Genomic DNA, 26,817 nt, shown 5'->3' with positions numbered 1-26,817 from the left:
TCTTCGCAGGAGGGACTTAGCAGGAGGGACTTTTTGCCCCTGTATTTCAGCCTTCCATCTTACTGGCCTCCTGACGGCCGCTGATGGGCCTGCCAGTCCCTATTGTCTTCTACTTTAATAAACCAGATGACAAAGAGTCTTTAGTTGGTCAAGTTATCGGAGATGTACATTATTAGTCCAAGTGCATCCATGGGATCTTCTTTTCAAATGTCAGTGGGATTAAAATAACAGGAAACCGGAGATGGAAGCTTTAGAAAGGGGCAGGCTTTGGCAGCTGCGGGTGCCTACGCGGCTAGAGGACATCCTGGATGTGACGGTTATTTAAGAAGATGGGGGAAGGGGGAGACGGACCCCCCAGGACTAAACAAATACTACAGAGAGATGGCAGCGTCCAGTGTTTGCCACCACACTCACCCTCCCTGGGTTCAGAGTAGATGAAATGTTCTAATTGGCATCTCAGTGTAGTGCCTTCACAACGGGCCAAACAGCCTCCATGTGCACACCTCGGAGACCAACTTCTAATCAAAATGATCGGCTTAATAGGGATAATTATACTAATTTTGAGGTAAATAGGGTGTATTTAATTAAGAATTCTTGTAGTTTATGCAAAAATACTCTTGCAGTTTTGGAAAGCCTCTTCTGCCTCTCGGGACCTTGAAGAATCTAATTTTCCTGCCATGGGGTCTAGCTCATGAAGGAAAACGCCATCTTAGGGCAAACGTCTGTTAAAAACGCCTCCTAGGACTTCTACGAAAGCCATTTCTGGTAAATATCTCAATAGCCATTTTCAAGAAGCTGTCCCTTCAGTGAACACGGGAAAGGCGTAGCAAGCACCTTTTGCTAGGAGGCCTCTCAGTCACCTCCCCAAGTCCCTGTGATATGTCACAGAAGAACAGTTTGTTGGGGAATTCGTCCCACTTAAGGGGGAAACAATGTCTTCTGGGGGCTGAAGCACAGAATTACAGAATTACAAAGACCACAAGGCCAGAGCTTTCATTTTTATTAGCTACTCTGTTCAAACCCCCACCCCCGTTTTTAAAAATTTTGATCTCTCGACCTGACTATCTTAGGTTGTAAAATAGGCTATGAAACAACTGTTTTATTCTCCTGGTTTATGTGGCGTGAAGCCAAACATATGGCAAACTATAGTATCACAGAGGCATTTGGGTGGATGATTTCCTCCTTCGTGTACTGTTTCCAATCCCTCCACCATGGGCCAGTGGGAGGAAACCAGCTCCCAAGGGCAGTAGGTCAGTCACCTCCAGGAGCCCACGGGGTCATACCTATGCCTTGACGGCCACTTACAATCACCAGTAGTTTCTATGACGCGTTTCAAAGGACAAGGTGAAGGGCAAGAAGAGAGCTTGACTAACTCTTTCCTGGGGCGCTCAAACGTGCGGGAAGACTATCTGATCCCCGCTGAAGATGAAGAAGCCCAGTGAAGTAAAGACAAAGTGACAGGTGCCCCGACCTACCACACAGAATCCAGAGCCATCCAAGCACTCGTCAGAGTTCCCGTTGCAGACACAGGGCATACATTCTCCTGACTGGGCGAGAAAGAATCCAGCACCACATTTCTGAAACAGACACAACAGAAACATTTCCTTTAATGAAAAGCCTTCTTTTGGTCAATATTTTCTGAGGAGCATAAGAAGAGATGGCTATTAAGCTACGTACATATTTCCTTACAAAATGTACTCAAATGAATTCTTTATACTGCTGTTCAGTGAGGTATATTTAATTTTTTTTAGTTATATCCCCCCCCCCTTTTTTTATTTTTTTGACTTTTCAGGGGAATGGGAACATTTTAACACTGTCTTAATATTGTAAGGAAGGATAAACAGATTTTCGGTAACAGTAAAGGAGAAAGAAGTGTTGTTTTCTAACCAAACCAAACCAAACCAAACCACATCACGAAATAAAGACCTATGGTTTCAGAAATTACTGGCTGTAACATAACAACTTAGAGATGTGTCTTTCATGCTTGGGCTCTTAAAAGATTCTTTCTCTTCAGATCCTAAAATTTTAAAGGGAGGAGTAGAGACGTTAATGAGCTCTCATACTTGTCAGGTCCTGAGTGGGTGCTGTCCAAATATTTCATTTATCATCATAGCTCTGTGAGGAGCACACTATTTTCCTTCATGCTAGCTGTGAAATCATCAGACCCAGAGGTACTAAGTGGTTGTGGTGATGTCAAACCATCTTGTGACGCACCAGTCAACCTGCACAATGATGAATTGCCCTCCACCCCCGCCAATGTCACTCATGCTTCAGTTGAGAAACTTTGCGAGATTGTTCCTGATTTATGTGCTTGGAGTTGTGAATACGTATTTTATGTCTCTTCAGAATGTCTTAAGGATGCAAGGCAGCAATGGCGTTAGAGACCTGGAAGTCCACTCCCTGCCCACCAGACAGATTCACTTCTAAGGAATTCCAGACAGATAAGAATCTGGGTTGTTTCCACAAACTTACAGAGTAGGAGATTTCACATCACCCCCCCACCACCACCACCACCATTTCATCGACTCATTGTACTTTGTATTATCTTAGCCACCAGGAAATTTTTCATTATATCTGGCTGAAGTCCCTCTGACTGCTAACAAACCCCATTTCCTCTTGCTTTTTTCTCTGTAAAGAAAGAACCACTAGACACTATTCACGGTATAAAAACACCACCAGTTTGGGCCCGAAAACTAAAATCTAATATATTCAACTGGGAGGAAGTTTAATAGAGAATCATGACATTTGTCCATGAAGAAAAGGTGAAGAACTTCCATCTTTCTAAGTGAGAAAAAAGTAAGGCTGAGAGGGAACCGGATTATATTTATCATGGAGAGTTTGTGGTTGATAGGAAGCCTTTTTCTCAATTTCCACTAGGGAACAATGGAGAGGGAAAGTGCTAAAACTACAGCAGGAAGTATTTAATTCAGACCATCTAAGTTCATGTGTTTTTGAGTTTTGTTTCAAACTATAAAAAATACCTATTTGGGGCACCTGGCTGCCTCAGTCAGTTGAGCAGGCAACTCTTGATCTCGGGATTGTCAGTTTGAGGCCCACATTGGGTATAGAGACTACTTAAAAATAAAATCTTAAAAAAAAGTACATGTTTTAATGGTGATGCAGTACACAGATGTAATATATATATATGTAAATACTTAAAGATATACAGGTATATCAGAAAAAGATACACAAAGCAATAATTAACCTATGTGCCGTATAGCTTAAACTTCTCTATTTTATTTAAAAACGTATTCTTGTTATAAGACATAAGTTTGATGACCCATCCTGCAGTTTGACATGAAGAGGGTTTTAATTATCAGAGGAATGGATACAAATAGCGAGAGGCCTGGTATTAATGATCTCAGTAGCCTCCAAAACAGCGATTTCTGAGCTTTCTAATTGGCCAATGCATGGACATGTGGGGGAGTCTCTTATTCAGGAATTCTGACAGTGAGGCCAAAAAAATCTGTATTTTTTATAAAATAAATATTGTATTTTAAAAAATATTTATTTAAATTAATCAATCCCCCACCACCACCCCCGGCTTTATTGAAATAATAATTGACATTTAGCATTGGGTAAGTTTAAGGTGTACAACATGTTGATTTTGATGCATGTATATATTGCAAAATGATTACCAGCATAGCTTTAGCTAACATCTCCATCATGTCACATAATTACCATTTGTTTTTTGTGATGAGGACATTTAACGTTTACTCTCTCAGCAGCTCTCAGGTAAATAATACAGTATTATTGACTATAATCATTGGACTGTACATTAGATGTCCAGAACTTGTTAATCTCATAATTGGAAGTTTGTACTCTTTGACCAACCTGTCCCCATTTCCCCTACTCCTCAGCCTCTGTGACCACCATTCTGGTCTCTGTTTCTGTGAGACCCACTGAGTGGGGCAGAGACTGGAGGTGTATTAGGAGGAGAAAAGCATGCTGGTGGTGGCAAGGAGTCTAGAAGTGATGCCTGGAAACAGAACATAGGAAGATCTACATGTATCATCAACCAGAGGACCTTCCTCTGGCCCAAGGTATCAAATTTCGGTAATGGTAGTCTAAACCGGTATCAGTTCAAGTCTTTCAGGTATTTCTGCAGCTCTTTCTTCTGAAGAAGACAAAAAATGAAGATGCAAATAACATGCATCATTTTGAATATGACAGTAGTTAATCCCTTATGTCTTGAGGACCTAGCTAAATCAAGAGATTCATTTAAAAAAAAAAATTGCACAACATAGAAAAAAAACCCAAATAACAGTATAAAAACATTTGGTAAATTCTGTATTTTAGAATAGCTTTAGATTTATGGAAAGGTTGCAAGGATCTATTTTTGTTTTTTATTTTTGCTTTTTAAAAGTCCCCTGAAGATTCCAGTGTGTGATCAGGTTTGGAAGGATTGCTCTAAAGCATCTCTCACAGTGCCTTGTACATGTTAATTGCTCAGAGAATGCTTGTGATTTAAACGGTTTGGACCAGGATAGGAAATCTGAAGCATATGTGCTGTTGGAAACCAATGGTTTATGCTGCTAATATACCCACTGCACCCTACTAGGGCTGGATTTGGTCTGCAATCTTTCTCAACACAGTCCAGGCAGCCACTGCCTAGGGTGGACTGTGCTAAATGAAATCTTTATGCTATGCCAAGTTCAGGAAGTGACTTCACCCAGAGAGCCTGTTATTATCCACTTATCCACTCCCCAGGCGAAGGCTCTGACCTTGTGTGAAATTGACTTGGCTCCGGTCTCTTAAACTGTGGGAGATGGGGAGAAAAAGGGAGGCAGGGGAAGGGTCATGTGGAGCAGTCACTTGGCCCCCTTCGAGAGGGTTAGGTGAGGCGGAAACCCAGCCAACTTCTTTCCTGCTAGGCTTTGTACACCTGAAAGATTATATTCTCTAATTCATCTATCCAGAGAGGGGGCACCATTTTTAAGTTTGTGTAAAGGCACCATATAGGCTAATGGAAACCCTGGGCCTGGGGAGTTCCTGTTGCCACCACTACACGTACTGGCTACCTTGGACCATTTATGTTGTAGAGACTTAGAGGATTTCTTGGAATGGTAAATTCTTAAGTGGTTCAAGAGAAGTTTGAGTATCTTCAAGGAAGAGCCATATAATGCTGTTCCTTTCATGTGGAAATGTCTATCACGGCGCCAGAAAGTTCTGTTAATTTTTACTAAGTCTCTTCTTGAAATTCTATAGGAACTGGCAAAATTGACCTTCGTTATAATATTGAAAGGTAGATAATTTTAAGAATGAAAGCAGACTCATTTTTAGTTTTGTTCCTGGTTAGTAATCTCTTGACTTGGTGATTCCAAGACTTGTATTATTTAGAGAATTTGAAAGCTGAGTGGTCTTCCACAGAGAAAATAAAGGTCTGCCTGACTTCTTTTGAAATATTCTCTAGAATTTATTAAAAGAAGATGGTGTTTATGTTTATATGTGTCTCTGTCAGCGAGAGAAGTCTCACAATCAATTTTTAGATGCCACACTGACCACTTTTACCCGTATGAGAAGACCTGACCTATAGCATACAACTGTATAAACATGTGAGTGGCTGAACAGAGAGCATTCAGAAGACTTAAACTGCCTGGGATGGTGGCCAGGCTTCAAAAATTAATAATAATAACAAGGGGGCAGCCCCAGTGGCGCAGCGGTTTAGCGCCGCCTGCAGCCCAGGGTGTGATCCTGGAGACCCCAGGATCGAGTCCCACATCGGGCTCCCTGCATGGAGCTTGCTTCTCCCTCTGCCTGTGTCTCTGTCTCTGTCTCTAGCTGTGTCTCTATGAATAAATAAATAAAATCTTAAAAAAAAAAGCTGGATTCCTTTAAAAAAATAATAATAATAATAACAAGGATAATGATGGTAATAATGAAGAGAATTATAACATAGCTATTATTATTGAGGGCCTATGTACCAAGCAGCATGATGAGTGCTTCATTCACATTATGGGATTTGCTCTTGGTAATAACTCTGTGCATTAGGTATCAGTATCTGTATTTTGGAAATGAACAAACCAAGGGTCAGAGGAGATAAAAAAAAAAGTGTATCTAGTGTCACACAACTTTATAAAGAGTTCAGATTCATCTAGATCTTTTCTTTCTCTATTATAGCATGCTGTTTCTCATAAAAAAAGAGACAGGAAGAAAGAAGAAGAAAGAAAGAAAGAAAGAAAGAAAGAAAGAAAGAAAGAAAGAAAGAAAGAAAGAAAGAAAGAAAGAAAGAAAGAAGAAAGAAAGAAAAAAGAAAGAAAGAAAGAAAGAAAGAAAGAAAGAAAGAAAGAAAGAAAAAAGAAAGAAAGAAATTGATTTAATTGAAACTTTAGTTAATTGAACATAAATATTGACCCCGTTTAAGTAACTGCGTTGGTCTTGTTGTATCCTTCTCTCATTTTACCCCACAGTAGCCCTATAAGGGAAGAGCTGTCACCTACAATTTATAGATCAGTCTTTGTAGCTTACAGGATTTGGTATGCAAACCATTAACACAGATGAGAAATGGTGGACCTAGGATTTAGATCCTTTGACTTCTGGGTGTGAGCTCTTAACCATTTGGTGTACCACTAATATGTATTAATTCAACCCCTTTTGTTGGACATTTAGGTTATTTCCAAAATTTTCCTGCTACAAACAGTCCAAAGCTGGCTGAAATGAATAAAGATGTAAAATCATTCCTTTAAACTCCAGAAAAAAATTATTAAAAAATTTATGCATGCTTAAAATAAATAGCTATTAATATATGAAAACCATTGAATGGGAATATCTACTCTTTAAAAATCTATTACAGCCCAATTATCTATTTTCCTTAAACCATTTGTAGACTTTTTACAGCTCTCCATTATTAGCTACTATATTATTACAGCTTGCCTCTTGCTTAAACACTGATTGGATTAATAACATTTACTTCTGCCTTCAAAGAATAAAAGTGGAGATTGCCATTTACTTATTTACTTACTTTGTTATCATTAGTATGATGTCTTTATTGAGTAAACATCAATATGGGTGTACTTGACTAATTTTACATTTATAGAAATTAGAATTAGATGGAACTTTAGGAGGAAATTGCTATGGTATACCCACATGCCACTTATATTTAGAGGAACAGTAGTGACAGTATATGTTGATATCATTGCAGAAGGCATGAATTCTAGAGGTCCATCATATTATCACAATATTAATTATTTCATAAGATAATATTATAGCAAAGTGAGATTCCCTTCCTTCCTTCCTTCCTTCCTTCCTTCCTTCCTTCCTTCCTTCCTTCCTTCCTTCCTTTTTCTTTCTTTTCTTTTCTTTTCTTTTCTTTTCTTTCTTTTCTTTTCTTCTTTTCTTTCTTTCTTTCTTTCTTTCTTTCTTTCTTTCTTTCTTTCTTTCTCTTTCCTTTCTTTCTTTTTAAAAATTTTATTTATTCACAAGAGACACACACACACAGAGAGAGAGAGAGAGAGAGAGAGAGGCAGAGACACAGCAGACGGAGAAGCAGGCTCCATGCAGGGAACCTGCACCCCAGGATCATGCCCTGGCCAAAGGCGGCGCTAAACTGCTGAGCCACCCACCTAGTGAGATTGTTTCTTAACAAAGAAGGTAACATTTATACAGTTTTTGATAGTTTTTTCCCTCATATGAAAAAGTCCCTTGAGAATAGTGACTTTAACTAACAATATTGTCATCATACAGAACATATTTTGAATTTTCTTAAGATTCTGAAATCATGCTTTTTTTGAGGTACAGTCCAGTCTGCATCCCTTGGGCATAGTAAACGCAAGCTAAGTAATACCATTTTAGGTTAAAAATGTTCACAAAAGTCTCACTGGGCTCTCCAAATACTGTCACAGAGGAGCTAATTAATTGACCCGAAGTCACGATTTCTGCATAGATATTGAATCTCTGGAACCTTTCTTTCAGAATTTCTGTTGAAATGCCTGATTGACTAAACAATTTAAATGCTCGAATAGAATTCTCTAGGAATCTGAGGTCCCCAACCACTCATTAAAACAAACCACGGCAAAAATTGATCAAACTTAGGGAGTCTGAAGTTGTCACATGAGGCTTGTAAGACCTATCTTGAGATCTCTCTGAGAGAATCAGACCCTAATCTCCAGCTCCAACAAATGACTACAAATTAATTATAATAAAAGTCCATTGCAAAAAGCAGATTCTACAGACCTGTGCCTATTCTAATATGATTTGACCTATAGGGCACCTGGGTGACTCAGGGGTTGAGCATCTCCCTTCCTCTCAGGGAGTGATCCTGGGGTCCCGGGATCGAGTGCCCCATCGGGCTCCCTGCATGGAGCCTGCTTCTCCCTCTGCCTGTGTCTCTGCCTTTCTCTGTGTGTGTCTTTCATGAATAAAAATAAAATCTTTGAAAGAAAAAAAAATATTTGACCTGTCATACAGTGGTCCCCCCTTATCTGTGGTGATACCTTCCAGGACCCCCAGTGGATGCCTGAAATTGAAGATAGTACTGAAGCTTATGCACACTATGCTTTTTCCTATACATACATACCCATGATAAATTTAATTTATAAATTAAGCACAGTAAGAGATTAACCACAAAAACTAATAATCAATTAGAGCAATGATAACAACATATTATAATAAAAGTTATGTGAATGTGATCTCTCTCGAAATTTCCTGGGTCTCCAGGACCGTGCCCCGGGCCAAAAGCAGGCGCCAAACTGCCGAGCCACCCAGGGATCCCCTCAAAATATTTTATTGTACTATATTCACGTGTCTTCTTTTGTGATGATGTGAGATGAAAAAAATGCCTGTGTGATGAGATGCAGTGCGGTGAATGACATGGGCATTGTGACTTAGTGTTTAGGCTGCTACTGACTTTTTTTTGTTTGTTTTAAAGATTTTATTTATTTATTCATGAGAGGCACATCTTGCTTTCGGAATTAGACTTCTAGAATTTTGATCCACCAGTTTTTGCTTTAATTTACTGAGTCTCGATGTGGAAGGCATTTAAAAACAAACAAACAAACAAACAAAAAGAAAAACTCACCCCAAACCAAAATTCTCTGAATTCATTCACTTGTGTCCAGAGTCATTGCTCCCTTCCAAATTAATATTCTTTAAATTTAACAGCCCACATCCAATCCTCTTTCTGCTTAGGCTTTAGTATGTATATAATGAGTCCACTTTTCTTCTTGTTTCCAGGCAACAAGGATTTTAGCTCTAGTTTCAGTGAATTCTTTTTTTTTTTTTTTTTTTTTTTAGTGAATAATAAAAGTCACGTTAAGATTGAATATTGTGCTCACTTAGGAGCTACAGCTTGTGCCCTTCCTCGGAGTCTCTGGTCCTTGCGCAATGCTGACTTCCGTCTGCTTAAAACTTGGGCAGACTTAAGAGTCAGTACTCAGAGGCCTTTTAATAGGGACCAATAATTCAATTGAATGTATTCGGAAAGATCAATTTAGCCTTGGCTAGGGAAGAGTGACTTCTGAGAACATATGAATTGATTACATGGGCAGGCAGGCATCTCACAGGCCCTTTTTTCGGTGTCCATAAAAATAAAAGATAAAGTATCTGGGACGGAAAGCAGTCCTGAATTAAGCTATTGATAATTTTTGGCTCTATATATCTTCACGGAGGGCTTGCCATGCCCTGTTGGTTCACATATAAAACCATCTCCAAGTGCCAAGATAAGTTAAAGGCGTTAGGCAACGCGTTACAGTTAGCAAGAAGTTGACTCTTTGATTGATTTTACGAATGTGGACAGAATTATCCATGTCTCCTCCCTTGGGTCTCTTTAAAGTTCTAGTTTGCGTAATTGAAATTCCCCACATTTCAATAGGTGAAGTTAATTTTTAGATTTTTGACAGTGATTTCACCATAGCTTGATTAGGAAAGTGGTTTCAACATTCTTCTGAGGTTTATCCAGTCCAAAGGCATTTCTTCTTCTTGCTGGCCTAATAAAGTCAGGGTAGGGTGGTGGTACTAGTTTCTCCTTGTCGGCGCTTGGAGCTACCTGTGTGCCTACCTGGCCAGCCTGCCAAGCGCTCCAGCTCTCAGGGTGGTCGCCAATGAAACAGAGACAAGGAGTTGGGTTCTGAGGCATCCTGAGAAGCCCAGAGCCATCTTGACCAGAGTTAAGCCAGGTCCCTTAATTCTGTAAAGTGGAGAGGTGTTCATCGTGGCATTGCCGTCACACTGTGCTCCCCTTAAGATCTCAAATAACTATTCCCAAGCCGTGTCCTGGCTCAAATGTCATTCGGACCCTAGACACCAAGACTCAGGCTGTGAGGAAGTACTCATCACCCTTGGCTCTCTTTAGCTGTATGACTAAAAGGATCAAACAAGAAAGTTTAGAGCCTTAAAGCCAGAATGATTTTCTTTTTGAAGTGTTGGCTTTGGGGATGATTATGTTCATTAATACTGATGAAAATTTCTTTAATTGTCTCCTTGAGAAGTTGCCTTAAATAACTTTGTGAGTTGCTCATTTGTAGCAGCGAGATTGCACTTATGTAACGTAATGGGGCGTTAGTGGTGCCTTTTTCCCTTTGATTTTCTTGAAAAAAAAAGTCTGCTAACATCTGGCTTTCTGCTCTGGGTCCTCGTCACTTCATCGCATGTAACTGGCTTGTTCTTTTCGCTCCCCGCCTTCCAAGCTACGGTTACACAACATAACCTTTGCCAGGTTTTTTTTTTTTTTTTTTTTAATATCTCAAAACTGGCTCAGTTTAATTTACTGGTGCAAATGCCATGGACACATTTCCAAGAAAGGAAGAGCTGTGGTGTACGAGGGCTATAAGAACAAGTAGAGAGAAATGACTTCAGTTACAGGCATTTGGGGGATTTTTATGTGACTCCTTAACCACTTGGCAGGAAATCGACGTTGTGACATGACAGACATTTCTGTCATCTTCAACTGGGTTTTTATGAATAATAACAGCTAATATTTATTGGCTGACACCAGGCACTGAGTTAAGTGCTTTTTATAGACATTCCAATTTGGTCATCACCACTTAATGGCCCACAGTCTTGCAAATGTCTGACTAAATTGTCTTTTCTTTTCACCAGGAGACCATGGTGCTTAATGGTCTATGAACTTACAGTGGCTTCCCTTCAGAGCGCCCAGGGCAGGCAGGGTGACGGGCTGAGGTGCTCCATCAGTTTCTTTTGCTAATAAATGTGGCCCTTCTGTCATGAAGTACTCCTAATCCTTCAGTGCTCCCCTTCCCCTGGATCACTCAAGATGCAAAGCACAAAGGGACTCGCAGTCCTGTTTCTCTTCTGCTCTTCCTCATGGGTTTTATGCATCATGGAAGAAATACTATTGTGAATTAGTAGGAAAGGATAAATACCTCCCAAGCCTCTACTGTACCCATTTATTCTCAGTAGACAATCTTGCCTCCTCTTTCGATGAGAAAACAGAAGTCATTGGCTGGAAAATCTCTTTTTCTTCTCCTCAAAATTCATCTTGTTCTTGCCTCATTCTAATTTCCTCTGCTCATCTCAGAAGAGAGAGCACTCCTCCTATTAGAAGAGATTAGCCCTCTCTCTGTGCTCTGGGACCCGTGCCCCTGACCCTGTGCCCCAGACCCACCTGGCCTCCTTCTCTCACACACCGTCCGTCAAATGCACCCACAGGAGTGAGGAGAGGCAGAGCGCAATTAGGTCCTGGGTCCTGTGTTGGATGGGCAGTGACTTCTTCCCTGGGGCTCAGAGTCCAAGAACACCTTCCCTTTCATTCTCCTCCTCTTTTGCTCAGCCAAACTTCACGACTGAGAGAATTCAATCACACCGGCTCTGCTTTCTTCATGCCAACCCATGCCTCCACCCGTCGCCTGGCTTCTGTCTCCCTTGTGCCACCTAAGAGCTGTCAGAGGACCCAGGGCAGAGCTGATAGAGCTGTCGGGTGATGTCTCTGTGTCTTTGCGTTTCCAGTCTTACTTGTTCTCGTTCTAGTACTGAACATGGTTGAAGTTCTCTCCTTGAAATTCTCCTTTCTCTTGGTTTCCAGGATGACTCTTCCAGTTTTTCTCCTGCTTATCCTTCTCAGTAGTTCAAGGGGTGGGAGAGAGGGTGGAAGGACGCGCTGTTCTTCTTGCCCTACTGCCTCCACACTGTTGATGTTCTCCAGGATCACTCCTTACCTCTATTTTCTATCTACACACTTTGTGATGTCAACCTTTCCCACAGTTTCACCCCCTTCTGTATTCTGATGCCCCCGAGCCCCTCTGCCTATCCCTCGTCTCGCTCTCTTACGCCACACTCTTGTTTCCAAGTGCCTGTTAGACGAGCCCATCTCCAGGTCTGTAGGCACATGGAGTTGAATGTGTCCCACAGTAACCTTATTACTGTCTCTCCCTAATCTATTTTCCTTCTTATATCTCAGAGGAAGATGATGGAACATGAAAGGAAAAAGTACTGGAGTGATACTTTTAAATTTTATCAATACATCTGGCAGTAATGTGATTTTTGGAAATGCTTCCAAAAGAATGCACTCTTCAAAGATCAGAAAATGGTTTGCACGCAGAATAACATTTAAGTACCCAAGGTCTGTCTCTTCTTTTTCACAACCGCTGTGCTATCATTGTTTATCTCCACTCCATGGCTTAAATGGAGACAGATGGAGTGCCACAGAGCTTAGAGTCTCAAGTCAGAAAGGGCCTTACACAATTCTCAACGGCTATAAACTTACTTTCTAAACTAATATCTCCATCTGCACTAGGCGGACTGGAGGATGGGAAGTTCTCCGAGTTAATTTCTGTGTAGAATGCAGTGTTTACTAAAGGTTAAGTAATTGGAATGTGCTAATTTGCAGCTTACATATTTGTTATATTATTTAAACTCAACAGTAACCACAGCAACTGCGTAGAACTTAGACAACAAAAGATTTTTTAAGGGAGGAGAATTTTCTCATTGACATTGTTTAGAAATGCTGGCACTTGAGGATAATAAAAAGCAGACTGTGGTTCGGCAAGTTTTATTTTTGTTTTAAAATTCTCTCTACACGATGTGCCTCTCATTGCCTCCACCTGGCTTAGACCGTTCCCACGTCCTGCCACCCTTTGTGCGCTGTCCTTCAGAGAGTTTATACTCTGCCTCTGGGATATTTACCAAGACGACTCTTCCCTCTTGTTCCCAGTACCACTATTTAGTTCAGGATCTTGGCCTTTCTCTCCTGGATTATTTTAATGATCTACACCCTACTCTCTTGGTCATCAGACTTTCTCCCTTCCAGCTGATTCTTTATTACCAGAATTAATTTTTAAGAAGCCTTATAATACTACTTTTCTGCTTCAAAACTCCCGGTGGCTCTTCGTTCATTGCCTACATGAGTAATAAAATTCTTGAGCGTGATGTACAAGGCTCCTTTTTCATAATCCAACCCCAACCTGTCCCTTGGGGTCAATTTAAACTCTGCTCCCTCTGCTCTACTTAAACTACGTATTTCCTTCCTCTCCCAAATTTACCATTCTTTTGACCACCTTGAATTTGCATAAGAGGCTTAGGCAGGCTTTCTCCCCTCCATCACTTACGAATCCTTTTCTTAGTCCCAGACTCAGTCGCTTTTCCTCTGTGTCCCCCTGGCACTCGGCACATATCTCAGTAGTGCACATGGAGCTATTAGAGTTTTTAATTTGCACTCCTGCCTCTCTGAAATGACCGTGAGCTCTTGGAGAACAGGAATCGTGTCTTGTTCATCTTTGGATCCTCATCACCTATCAGAGTCATTAGCAAATAGCAAGCAGCTTTTGAAAGTGTGTTAGTTGAAAAAAGTAGATTTGAATCTGTAAAGAATGAACCAAATGAGGGCAGATAGTGTGGGAACTGTAGAGAGCATTTTGGCAAATCTCACAAATGAAGATCTTTAATCATGAATGAATCTTTTAAATAAAATATTGAGGAACAAGAAAAGCCAGCTGCAGAACAGAAACACTACATTTAGAAACATGAAAAATAACATTATACTCTACGTTGTGTAGGGACACACACATACAAAGGAGAGTATGAGATATGAACGGGAATCTAAGAAATCGGTCATTTAAGGGGGAAAGACGGGAATGGGATCGAGGAAGGAGATATACATAGATATAGATTTATGCAATATTTTACTGCTTACGCTCTATGGAGGGCACATAAATGCTCATGAAAAAATAAAAGGAAGAAAAAAAAATGAAAGGAAGAACAAAAGATCCCGCTTAGCCTGGCTGGATATTGGCTTTCCATGTCTAGGCCTGGTGAGGTCTCTAAAACATCATCTCTGGGAAGTGACTAATCTGGCCTTGACAATAGATTCAGATGCTTGTGTATAATTTCCCTAACTTCCTTGTTATTCACTATGTACCATGATCATTATACAAAGTTTAAAAAATAAGCATAAGAACATTCCTTTCCTAATTTGTTCTTCCTTTGTTTTTCATCTTACAGCTGGCAGCTACATCATCCCCTGGGAAAGCCTTTCACGTGTCTATACGTCTGTCTTAGTTGAAGCAGGCATCGGCTTTTAGGTTTTTCTAAAATGTTTAAAAGACTTCTTAATTTGGTTTCCACTAACTAAATTATTCCAGCAGCAAAGCTACATGTCCTATGCTACCTGGGCAGCCTGTAGTACTTTTCGAGGGCTTATTTATTCTAGTTGGGACGTTCTCATTTAAGGCAGAGGTAAAGGAGTCTCAGGATAGTGCAAAATACTCTCATTTCCCAATGCCCAAGAAACTAAAGTTTAAAATTCAAGTAGGAGAACTTGCAGGCTGCTTTTCTGTTCTAAAAGGGGAGCTGGGATCCAAATTCAGAGGACCCTAGTCTCCTCAGGGGCCACCACAGCTAGTAAGTGGGAGTCCCACCCACCTGGGGTGTTAGATGGGCAGAACATGGTGGAGTGACCCACTGGCTGGGGCCAAGCGTTGGCCTCTCCAGCTGGCTTGGCATTGGAAAGGGGAATAGGGAAAGATGGAGCAATGACTCAAACCAAAGGAAGCTGAATCGTGAAATTTAGGACGATGTTCTTAGAGTCTGCTAAATTTTTTTTGATATAGTCTCTTCTTCATTATTCCCCTACATGAAAGTCCAATAGTTTGTGAATTGAAACAGCTCATTGCAGCAGATGCTTTTGGAAAGTGTTGTCCCCAGCAGAAAGGGGAGAGAAAGAGCCATGAATCTCCAAAGAGAGCCTGTCCGCTGATGTAGTCAGTCAGTCAGTCAGTCAGTCAGTCAGTCAGGGGCCCAGCAGGAAACAGAATCCACCTCAGGGGTTCCAAGGAAGCATGGGGAAGTTAAGGCACAAGGAATGGGAACAGAAGCAATGGGAACAAAATTCTAGCACCTCTAGGGCGTGGGGAGTAAAAAACAAAGAAAAAAAGATTGTTCCACTAACCCAGGTCAGGCTGGAGCTGTGGATGAGGCACCATGAAAGCCCATGTCTTGAGACTTCAGCCCAGGAGGCGAGGCCTAAGGCAGAGAGGGACGGAGCAGAACTGCCCCCACCCCTCCTTCTCCTGTTTTGGGGTCTGGCAAGGGAGCATGGGCTCCCCAGTCTGCAAGGCTGGGCCCCTGGGGCAGAGCGAGGCGGGCAGGGCCAAGCTAGGATCTGGGGGGCGGGGGCGCAGGGGCAGAGTGTCCCCAGCCTGGGCAGCAGCAGGAGACCCCCCCACCCCCCCGACCTGCCAGCTCTCGCGGGGCCAGTTGATGGTCCAGCAGGGGCGGGAAACGACAGCAACAGCGGGTCCCAGGCCAAGGCCTCCCTCCAAAACACCGAGCTGTTTTTACCGAGTCTTTGAAGGCTCATTAAGGAAATGTTAATTGACCAATTAGCATGGTTTTAAGACCCTGAAACAGGAGGAAACTCAGCTTTTGTTAGAAAAGTATTAAATGTGAGAGCAGAAATTCCTGTGGCTGTGTGAATTGGGGTAAAATCAGGCCAGAACATTAGGATTATTGATATCCAGTTGCCTTTTAATCACACCTGCCTCGCGGCCCCCTCCTTGCCGTCTCTGTTGGTGGGGAGCAGTGTGCCTCCTTCCTAGGTGGCCCTGTTCCTCAGCCTTCCTCAGCCTTCCTTGCCTTCCTCAGCCTTCCTCACCTCCCTCAGCCTTCCTCAGCCTTCCTTGCCTTCCTCGCCTCCCTCAGCCTTCCTCAGCTTCCTCAGCCTTCGCCTTCCTCAGCCTTCCTCACCTTCCTCAGTCTTCCTCGCCTTCCTCACCTTCCTCAACCTTCCTCGCCTTCCTCAGCCTTCCTCAGCTTTCTCAGCCTTCGCCTTCCTCAGCCTTCCTCACCTTCCTCAGTCTTCCTCGCCTTCCTCACCTTCCTCAACCTTCCTCGCCTTCCTCAGCCTTCGCCTTCCTTAGCCTTTGCCTTCCTCAGCCTTCCTCAGCCTTCCTCACCTTCCTCAGCCTTCCTCCACCTTCCTCAGCCTTCCTCAGCCTTCCTCACCTTCCTCAGCCTTCACCTTCCTCAGCCTTCCTCCACCTTCCTCGACTTCCTCAGCCTTCACCTTCCTCACCTTCCTCAGCCTTCCTCAGCCTCCCTCAGTCTTCTTCAGTCTTCCTCAGCCTTCCACGCCTTCCTCACCTCCCTCAGCCTTCTGCTTCCTCACCTTCCTCACCTTCCTCAGCCTTCCTCACCTTCCTCAGCCTTCACCTTCCTCAGCCTTCCTCCACCTTCCTCGCCTTCCTCAGCCTTCACCTTCCTCAGCCTTCCTCCACCTTCCTCGCCTTCCTCAGCCTTCCATGCCTTCCTCAGCCTTCACCTTCCTCACCTTCTTCAGCCTCCCTCAGTCTTCTTCAGTCTTCCTCAGCCTTCCACGCCTTCCTCGCCTCCCTCAGCCTTCTGCTTCCTCACCTTCCTCACCTCCCTCAGCCTTCCTCACCTCCCTCATCCTTCCTCAGCCTTCCTCAGCCTTCCTCACCTTCCTCAGCCACCGCCTCTGAGAACAGGCAAACGATGGTAACACCCATTAACTCCTGCAACATCCTGAGCTCAACTTTACATTTCATAAAAATTTAATCAGCTCTTAGGAGGGAACTATTCTTTGTTGAAGGGGAAAGGTCTTTTTCAGCTATATTTATTCTAAACATTAACGTGGCAGTGACAACAGATTTTTAAGTAGTCCCACCAGGGGCCAGAGGCAGGAAGAAGCACGGATACAAACGCCCTCTTACAAGATATATTTTTGGAATAGCTAGTAACAGCCTGAAATGAGCTAACAAATTGAATTCTATCCATCTGGGGACTGAAACTGTTCTCTCTCCGGATAGACTGCACTTGTCGCGTTTGGACCCCTTGCGTCCTAATTTATAAGAATCTGGAAAGAGTGACATTTGCCGCCCCTTCAGTTGCTGGAGCACATTTTCCAGGAAATCCAAGTGAGAGTTTGTATTCAAAGGTAGGATCCCTTTCAATAATCCATGTTGATAGGTTTGCAATCCATGACTGCAGAGAAGCAACTGTTAAACGAGGACATTAAGAGCAGTTCATAGGGAGGGGAAAGGAAGTCCCTCCAACGTGTTCTCTTTTCTTTCTTATTCTTCCAACGGTCTCCAAATTCTCCTTCTCTCCCTACATGCAGATACGTACCTCCCGGTAACCTTTCTCTAGATTTCGCACCCCCACTTGTCAGAATGTGATGCACATCTACTCTCTGGCATAGATGCATTTTAAGAAATGCACACATGTGTATGGATGATCAAGTTTCCACCGGTTGACTCTAGATCTGGCTGGCAGCCGTTCGGTTAGTATTTGTTGAGCGGGTGCATCAATTTCTCCTCCAAATACGCTTGCATTTGGGATCCCCCCAGCTTCCAGACCTCGCTGATTTATCTCCCACGGGCACCGATGTGATACACTGCCCTCCGTGCCTCGCACCAGCCATAACTCCCTACAGTCACGTCCTTCGGAGACACCCTGGAGTAGCGGAAAGCACAAGATGATCTGGCTTCCAGTTCGACCACCCAGGCTATTTAACACGAGGTCTCAGTTTCCCTTTCTGAAAAATGGATAATATTACCCCCTAGAGTAGCTGCGAGGATTAACTAATATTGTGCATTTACAGTGCAACAGAAGGGCAGGCGAGGGGTTCAATGGCTCGTAGTTTCCTCCCTTCCCTTCACACGTGCCTGTGTCACGATGGGGGGTGGCCCCGCAGGGAGCTGGAACTCTTCGGTTATGGCACACGGCTCAGCAATGACAGCCGGGGCTACCGGGTCACTGTCTTTCCTCCCCAGAACCCTTAGCTGCCCAAGAACAGAAACTGGATTTGTCTGATTTGTCACTGTGGCCTCCGGGCCTTGCACAGTAGGTGCTTCCTAAATACCTACTACATGCAAGCTGGTGTCACAGAATCACAGGGTCTGGGAGCTGCAAGGATTACCTGATTACCTTGTCGAGCCCATTTACATGTGGGGAAACTGAGACCCAGAGAAGCAAGGGACTTATCAGAAGTCGTTTGCCTAGAGTGTGTCAAGGCGACCTCAGTGCACCTTCCGCGAAGCCACACTTCTTGATGATGATGAAGAGAATCATGGTGAGAACCCCAGGGGGGCCGTGGAAGCTCGCATCTTCTGGGGCTGCGGACGGCCCACGCCGTCCTCCTCTGCCTTTCACAGGTATATCTGGAGTAAAAATCAACTCTGCTCAGGGTATCCAGATTCGTCAAGAGTCTCATTAAAGCTATTGCACGGGCACCACGTTCTTGTTTCACAGGTGAAGGCCAACATCATCAAAAGGTCTTCCTGCCACTCCCCAGGCGGGGCAGGTGAAGGGGCAGGGCTGGGCCGGGCGGGTGATGGGAGGGGATGCTTTTAAGCCTCTTTCGGGTTTGCTTTGCGTGTGGCGCTCGGTCCAGATAGGAAACCTTGCCCAACAGCCCTCTGTAATTACTTGATTTGGCGGAGGGCAGCTATTATTCATTTAGATATAATCCTCTGTAGCTGGTGTTTCAGTTTCTACCAGTTTCTACCCTAGCACAGCTAGAAAGGGACAGCAAATCGAGTAGATAGCTCATTAGAGAAGTCAGGCCTTGTTAGCAGCTGGTCGAATGACATCCAGCTGTGTCCTTGACACCTCTCTTGTTCCATCGGGGGATCTGACAATGGCCTTGGGAAAGGATGCCCCTCTGTGTAACGTACAGCAGCATGTGTGCAGGTGTTTCCCCTTAACGGATCAGAAGCAGATGTCTGGTTAGGAAGAATGTATGGCAGCTCGACACATCTGGCCCTAACAGGAAGACAATGGCTCATAAATTGTGCTAATAAAATACCACGGCTATAATTCTGACTGAGTCACGAAACCAACACCTTTGTCCTTCGGCATGAAGGAGGCTACATCCCGCGGAGGGCTCGGGACGGGCGTGAAATTTAGATTGTTGGTTGAACCCACACACTGCCATCGCTAGGTTTTATGAGACAAACTTTCTGAGACAAAGGGCAATGGGACTCTACCCTCAGGTGTTCTTATTTGTGCATTTGTAAGATGCGAGCAGTAGAAGTCATCAAACTAACATTGTACGTCTCTGCCGTGTGTCACCCACCTAAAAGGCTCAGAAGAATGAATCTTCAGGGCAAGATCGAAGTCTGTTCAGGGACCCTGATGACAGGGCCATTTTCAAATGGTCCACAAATAAGCAAATACATTAAACACCAAGTGCTCGTAGAAAGCGTGGGGAGGGAACTTTTAGAAGATCCTGAAGATTAAGCTCTATGACGTAGGGAGCTAATGAAAAAAAACAAAGGACTTTTCCAACACATGGTGAAACTCTACTAACCAAATTTTAACTATAATATCATGAACTCTCCATAAGCCACTTCAATTTTTTAGAACATGAATGATATTCAAAATTGGTAGAGAATGGCCACCCTTGTCGTGTTAGTTATTTGGGACTGTATCGTATGGTTTTCCTGCCCCCAACTTCCCTCCTCTGAAGATGTTATTTTGTAATTTTAGTGAAAAAACTCTGCCTGATGTAAAACTTCACTTCATTCCAGTTTACATTTGTAAATGGCACAAGTAATCCACATGTTTCTTTTTAGTACAAATCTTGGAGATGGTTCCAGCATCACTTTACAACCTGATACTATCTGTAGCGTTCAAAATTTGGCCCCAGGTAGCTCCTGTAATCCTGAACGCTACTCCGTTGGAGCACAGTTATAAACGTGAAGGTAGAGCATACAAACTAACATGAAAAGAAAATGACTGCAAAGGAGCGGGCGATGCCTCGAAAGCTACAATCTGCTCTGTGCGCGGCCACGCTAGTGACAATAAAATAATACACGTTTATGAGCGGAAATAGATGGGGAAGGCTGAGCGTGCTTGATTTAAAGTCATTCTGTTATCTGTCATTTGAGGGGGAAAAATTGTGCTGATTTTAAAACAATACTTCAGTTACAGATGTTTCCAGACCCCTTCCCTGATCCAAGGAAACAAAATACCATTCAGCAACAAGCCCAGATTTAGAGATGGGGCTTGTTCCAATATAAACATTTCTTCGCTAGACCTTCTCTATGAAACCGCGTAGTCAATTTTTCCATATACAGTGGGAAAGACAAAGCTTTTAGCTTAAAAGGCATTCTCACCCGCAGCTCTGAGCTCCTGGAATGAATAGGCCAGGGCCGCCACGGTTCACTATTGATGTTAAGCTGAAGGCCCGTTTGGCCATGAGGATCGGAGACCGAATTATGTCAGAGTGTACAGATGCTGCAGACAAAAGACTCAGCACTGTTGTCAGCATCTGGTGCGGTCACTTATTCATTCTGTCTTTTTGTTTCACGGACCCCTGTCTACCTGGGGCCCAGATGAGGGTATGGCGCAAAGCAGGCGTTTAAGGAGTGAGGGAGGCATTAGCTTTTTTTTTTTTTTCTTTTTCTTTTTTTTTTTTTTTGAGCACTTCATGCTGAAGGAAGGCACTTGGCCAGGCGATCTGGGGAATTAGAAGATAAATCACAGACACTGCGGACCTCCAGGGGTTTAAGGGGGGGCTTAAGTGACTTACCATAGAATCATAATGTAACGGGAGACGTACAGAGATGCTGAGAGCGTGAAGAAGGAGAAAGGACTTTTCACATGGGAGTGGGGTGGGGGTAGGAGGGACATACATGGAGAAGGGTTCTTCAGAGGAGGTGACTGCTGTGTAGAGGATTTTTTTTTTTTTTTAGAAGGGAAGCTGAAGCTGAAAGCCTGGAAAGCACAGGGCACTTAGTCATCCCCCACTAAGGTACAGAGGGTCAAACTTTTGTTCTTTCTGTCGTTTTATTGCACAATGCAGACATCCTTCACTCCTGGTAATCTCCCTCGGTAAGGGCACCAGATGGACCTGTTATTTTCCTGCTTTCTGGGACCTTCTTTGGAAAGATTAATTTAATATCACGATTAAACTCAAGCGCCATCCTCAGCCACCTTCTAGCTTACGCCGTAGTCACACAGAGGTACTGCTCTCTCTCTCCAAACATCATAGATAATATTAGAGGCCTCCCCTAAACCCCAAAGTAAGTGGTCAGTAAGCCTAGAAGCCTCAATAATTCTCTGTGGTCATCAAAACTCTATAAGTGACGCTCACTTATGTGGCTTTGAACCTAGGAAGTTTGGAATTGACAACAGTTTTCAAGTTATACTTTATGCATAGAGAGAATGTCATTCAACTATAGAAAGAGGATATATATTTATTTCAGCCTTTTCATTCTGCTATCTGGTGAAATTTGCCCAAAGTGAGATGAACAAAAGAATGGCGGTAGAAACACTTGGCTTTCTGGCCCTCTCAGTAGCTATAAGATTGATTTAATTTACTTAGAACCCATCAATAATTTTTTTTTATTTTTTAAAAATTTTACTTAAATTCAATTAACATATATTGTATTATTAGTTCCAGAGGTAGGGGTCAGTGATTCATCAGTCTTATATAACACCCCGTGCTCATTACATCGCGTGCCCTCCTTAATGTCCATCACCCAGTTACCCTGTCCCCCACCCACATCCCCTGCCCTCCGGCAACCCTCGGCTTATTCCGCATGATTACAAGTCTCTTATGGTTTGTCTTCTTCTCTGATTTTGTCTTGTTTTATGTTTCCTTCCCTTCTCCTATGATCCTCTGTTTTGTTTCTTAAATTCCACATATGAGTGAGATCCTACGATAATTGTCAAGAATTAAAGCAAGAATCTGGTCCATTTGGTTTTCAGTACTCTATTGTCAATAGCCCAGTCTCTGAGCAGCTGAAATAGAGCAGAAAACTATCTTCATTTAAGGCCTCGACTACTGTTTCAGTGTTTTTTTTTTTCTTTTTGAAGTCTGCAAATTTCTTAGATGATTTGAACTGTGCTTGAAGGAAATCCATGCTGACTCATGACTTTGAGGAGAACAAATTTTCTCGTTGAATATGAGCTTATGCTAGCAGATTAAAAAAAAGGGGAGAGAGATTGTAATCAAAGGAAAATCAAAACACAGTTTAGAGCATCTGAGATGAAGATATAATGTCTTAGACCTAAAAAAAAGAGTCCCACACTAGTTAGCTTTCAGAATAATTAAAATGGAAGAGCAGACGAAAAGATGTTCTACAGGCACAAACAAAAACAAAAACAAAACCACCACCAAAATGCTTATTTCCACTGAACATTTGAAAGATTGCGAGTCCAAAAACACAGGTCACGGGAAAAATGTGCTGCATCTGCCAAAATAATCACAGATACTCTTTGAGAGTAGGAAGTATCCAGCCCTTTCAATAAAACCAAGGAATCTAAATACTCTACAAAGAACATTATACTTCCCTCATAAAGATTATTCCTTTAAGCTTGCGAAGGTATTTGCATCACCGTAAGCGCAGTATCGCTCTCACCGTACGAGGATCCCCTCACATCAGAGACCACGGGAGAGGACAAGGGATGGCGGTGGCCGCCATTTGGAAACGGAGCACTGGGTGGGCAGCAGTGGGCGGGCCCGCCTCCCACAGGCCATAAAGTATCATATGCATGAGAGAATGTCATTCAACTGTAGTAAGAGGATATATTTATTTCAGCCTTTTCATTCTGCTATCTGGTCAAATTTGCCCAAAGTGAGATGAACAACAGAATGGCGGTAGAAACACTTGGCTTTCTGGCCCTCTCGGTAGCCACAAGATTGACTGCAGGGGGCGGCCCCAACCCCCTGAAATGCTCATTATTAGACTCAGGGCACCCCTGAGCAGGTGCTAGTCATGGGGCAGTCCCCGGATTTCACTATAGCTCTGCGGGGCATTGGCAGATTTTATTCCAGAAACAGGTATTAGCGAAAGTGAAGATGCTGAAACCCTGAACAGTTACAGAGCCGACTGGACGGTCCCAGCGGGGAATGACCGCCCGGGGAGGCCACTCTGATGCTCTCCCCCATTTCGTGTTCCTCATCGGTGTCTCGTGTTACAATTGTTCTGCTGCATGACAGGGGGATTTCTTAAAGTCATGTGGAAACCTGAATGATGATCTCGTGCAGGGGGAACGGCAGACGTGATGTGGTCTGGGAATTTTTATAATTAGCTCTTCAATGGTTTTGAAACAAAAGGGTCATTGTTCGTCTTTGAAACAGATCTCTCTTTTTGTTTTTCCTTCTTCCTTTTAAGATCCAGGATGCGTTGTTTATTTTTTATGACCATCAGGAAATCCTAGGCAGAAATTCTGAGATCTGATTGTACTTGAAAGCTTTCTTTCTAAGTATAGGTGCTAAAAGTATGATTTAAGGAGTCAATAGCCACATGAGGCCAGCGCCAAAAATCTCTGAAATGAAAGAAAAGGTATGAATGATGTGGCTCTAAGTTAAATTAAAAATTGGAGCAAATATAGTGATCAAGAGACTAAGAGAATTTCTTGGGACTAAACATAGATGGTGGCATAAGACATAACAGGAAAATAAACATGGATACACTTTTGTCTCTTCCAGCTTGTTTCATGTCCCAACACACTGGTCATCAGGTGTTCCTCATCCCTCTTATTTGTTCTGGTGATGGCATCTATGCTGTGATGTAGGCCAAGAGGACTCCTCTGAGTGCCAGGAAACTTGGTTCTGTCCCCCGTTCTAGAAGCCTGCTGTGGGACTTGAGGAAGTGACTAAACCCTTGGCTCCAGTTCCCTTCTCTTTTAATGGCATTAGTGACACAGTGATTCCTAGGCTCTTCCCATCTCAACAGTCCATAATTGTATAAAATTTCCTGTGGTCTCATCAAGGTGACACGCTGTCAGACTTTGGAAAAGTCATTTGACATCTCCATGTTTCCACAAATAGGATTCATAATGCCTGGCCTGCCTGGTTTATAATGTGGTTGCAAGAAACAAAGGTGGAAATATGCAGGAGCACACCTGGTAAACCATGGGAGCTTTGTAAATATTAACACACAGAGTTAGTAGTCATCGGAAATTCCAATATTTGGCAACTGTGAATAACATTTGTCCAATATCGATAGTTTCTTTTTTTTCTTTTTTTAGGTTTATTTTTCTTAGTAAAAGAAGCTCAAACTCATGACCTGGAAATCAGGAGTCACACGTTCCTCCAACTGAGCCAGTCAGGTGTCCCCAATAACAATAGCTTTTTAAAAGCAGGACTCTTCAAGCCAAGGGTTGACAGATAGAGCTTTCCTAACTCACTGGAAGATCAGCTCTTCCTCGGTGTTCTGCATATATGTCATAAGCAAAATAAAACAAGCTGAAGGTTGCCTTTATGACGTTGTGAAATGATTAAAGTATCACTATTTTTTAAGACTATATGTATGTCTGTATTTGAGAGAGAGAGAGTGCTAACAAGGTGGGGAGGGGCAGAGGGAGCGGAGAAACAGACTCCCCACTGAGCGGGGACCTTGACGCAGGACTGGATCCCAGGACCCCGAGATCATGCCCCGAGCAGAAGGCAGAAGCTTAAGTGACTGAATCACCCAGGTGCCCCAAGGTGTCACTATTTTTATTCAAGGGAAAAAGTAAAGAGAAAGCACAATTTTTAACATTTACCTTCTCCCTTGCCATAGACATCACACTTACATGGAAAGTATTCTGGGCTTTGGAGATAAAGGACCACATACGGGTATAAGACTGTGTTGAGGGAGGGAAAAGGAAGACTAGGAGCCAACTTTTCAGCTCCAGGTGCAGGTGAAAAACTGTAGTTTAGCATAAGCTTTGGGATAAGATGATGTTTATGGTGATGGAATAAGTGGATTAAAAAAATTTTAAACCAAGCAAACATCTGACCATTCCTGCACGGATCAAAAGACATCAGTTATCTGGTCCACTCACTACCACCCTATCCTTTAGTCCAAAACTCCTTTGTTAGTTGTCCTCTGTACCCCCCAGGTAATAACTGAGACAAAAGTGGAATTTCCTTATTTCCTAGGAAAGGGCCAAAAATATCTTCAGACAAGGAACAGGAAGCATAAAAATAACTCTCAGAGGAGTACCAATTGTTTAGAGATTTCGAGCTCATGTTTGGCACTGCTACAGAGGTGCTCAGAGCATCGGGGGCTCTGTGCAAGCGGCCGCCTGGCCTGGTCCTGGGGCAGGTGTGTGCGCCACTGGCAAATGGCATAGGAGAAACCAGTTGGAACAGAATTTGGGGTAACGTTTCGGACAACTGTCACGATTTAGAGTATCATCAACATGGGAACCCCCAGCATAATGATTCTCAAACATATTAGAGTGGAGGTCCTCCTCCCACCCCCCGCCGTGAAATAGCATGTGGGATTCATCTACGAAACAGATAAAAAAAGAGGATGCTCTGGTTGAAGGAAGCGAAGCCCCAACTTCTGTTGCTCAGCCACCCTCACCCCAAAATATGCCCAAGGCATTTCTGTAAAGCCTCAGCTCGAAAGTCACTGACTTAGTAGGTCTTATGTTAAGAACCCTCCAAAGAGATTTTTTCTCCATGATGTAACATGTTTCTTACAAACATCAGCAGCACCTCTGACTTCTCCTTCACCTCTGCTCTCCAAACACACAGCAAGTCGTCTTGATAGAATCTCTGCAAAGATCCCAGCATCTGTTCTCTCCAGACTGCAGCCGCCATTCAAGTCCAGGCCTTTCTTCCTCCCTCCCGAGTCCCTACCAGTGCATGACGTAGGCCGCTCGGATTCCAGGCTCTCTTGCTGCCTCCTGCCCAATGCATCCAATAGCCCGTTCCCAGATTAAGGCTGGTCTGGAAGCACAACTCTCACGGAGTCTTTTCTACTCTGAAATCTTCAATGGTTCCCTGTTGTCTAGTCTCACCGCCTGGGACTATATCTCTTTCTAGAAGAAACCCAGGTCTTTTGTCTTTACTCATCCTGTCCCCTCACCTTGAGTGTCTCTCAATCTTAATGATTTACCTCAAACGCCACCTCTCCCAAGAAGTTACCCGTGAGCTTCCCACCAGGAGTGAACGTTTCTTCTAAACCTTCTAAGAGTTTTTATAACGTATCAGTTCAGTTGTATTATACTACTGCTGTACTTGTTTCATCTCTTTGTGTTTTTTTGAGCTTTGCAGCCTATGTTGGCACTCACTGAAGCAGTAGGATTTTTTTTTTTTTTTAAATAAGAGAGTAAAAGATATTGATGCTCATCAATCAAATGTCCCTGGACACCTAAGGGATACAGGATGGCAGTAGAGGGCCTGGCATCCTACTTCCATATCTCAATGTCTACCTAAAATTAATTGCGACGCATTCATAAGAAATGTACGATGAAAATGAAGTGTGAAATTTTTGTGTTTGTTTTGCTTTTGGCTGAAGGTAATGCAAAGTGATAACACCGATTGCCTGATTTCATCAGAAGCTCTCTTTGGCAGTTATTAATCGATTTGTCTCCTTAAAAATAAGGTATTGCCTAACACCCCTCTCCCGGTAGGAGTTACGGACTCAATTAGGTCTCCTGCAAAGTCCTATGTTCAAG

At 43.1% G+C, this 26,817-nt stretch overlaps 1 protein-coding gene across 2 annotated transcripts in view; it reads right to left on the bottom strand.

Annotated features, from left to right (window-relative positions):
- The window catches only part of LAMA4 (laminin subunit alpha 4), a 142,133-nt gene that overhangs the window by 102,179 nt on the left and 13,137 nt on the right, over positions 1–26,817 (bottom strand). For both annotated transcript variants that reach the window (XM_077902715.1, XM_077902716.1), the window contains exon 2: positions 1,476–1,577. In XM_077902715.1, the coding sequence (XP_077758841.1) occupies positions 1,476–1,577 (102 nt within the window). The remainder of the gene's footprint in view (positions 1–1,475; positions 1,578–26,817) is intronic.

Source organism: Canis aureus, chromosome 7, assembly GCF_053574225.1.
Source record: "Canis aureus isolate CA01 chromosome 7, VMU_Caureus_v.1.0, whole genome shotgun sequence".
In the NCBI taxonomy this organism is placed as follows: domain Eukaryota; kingdom Metazoa; phylum Chordata; class Mammalia; order Carnivora; family Canidae; genus Canis; species Canis aureus.
This window is presented reverse-complemented; position numbering and strand designations above follow the sequence as displayed.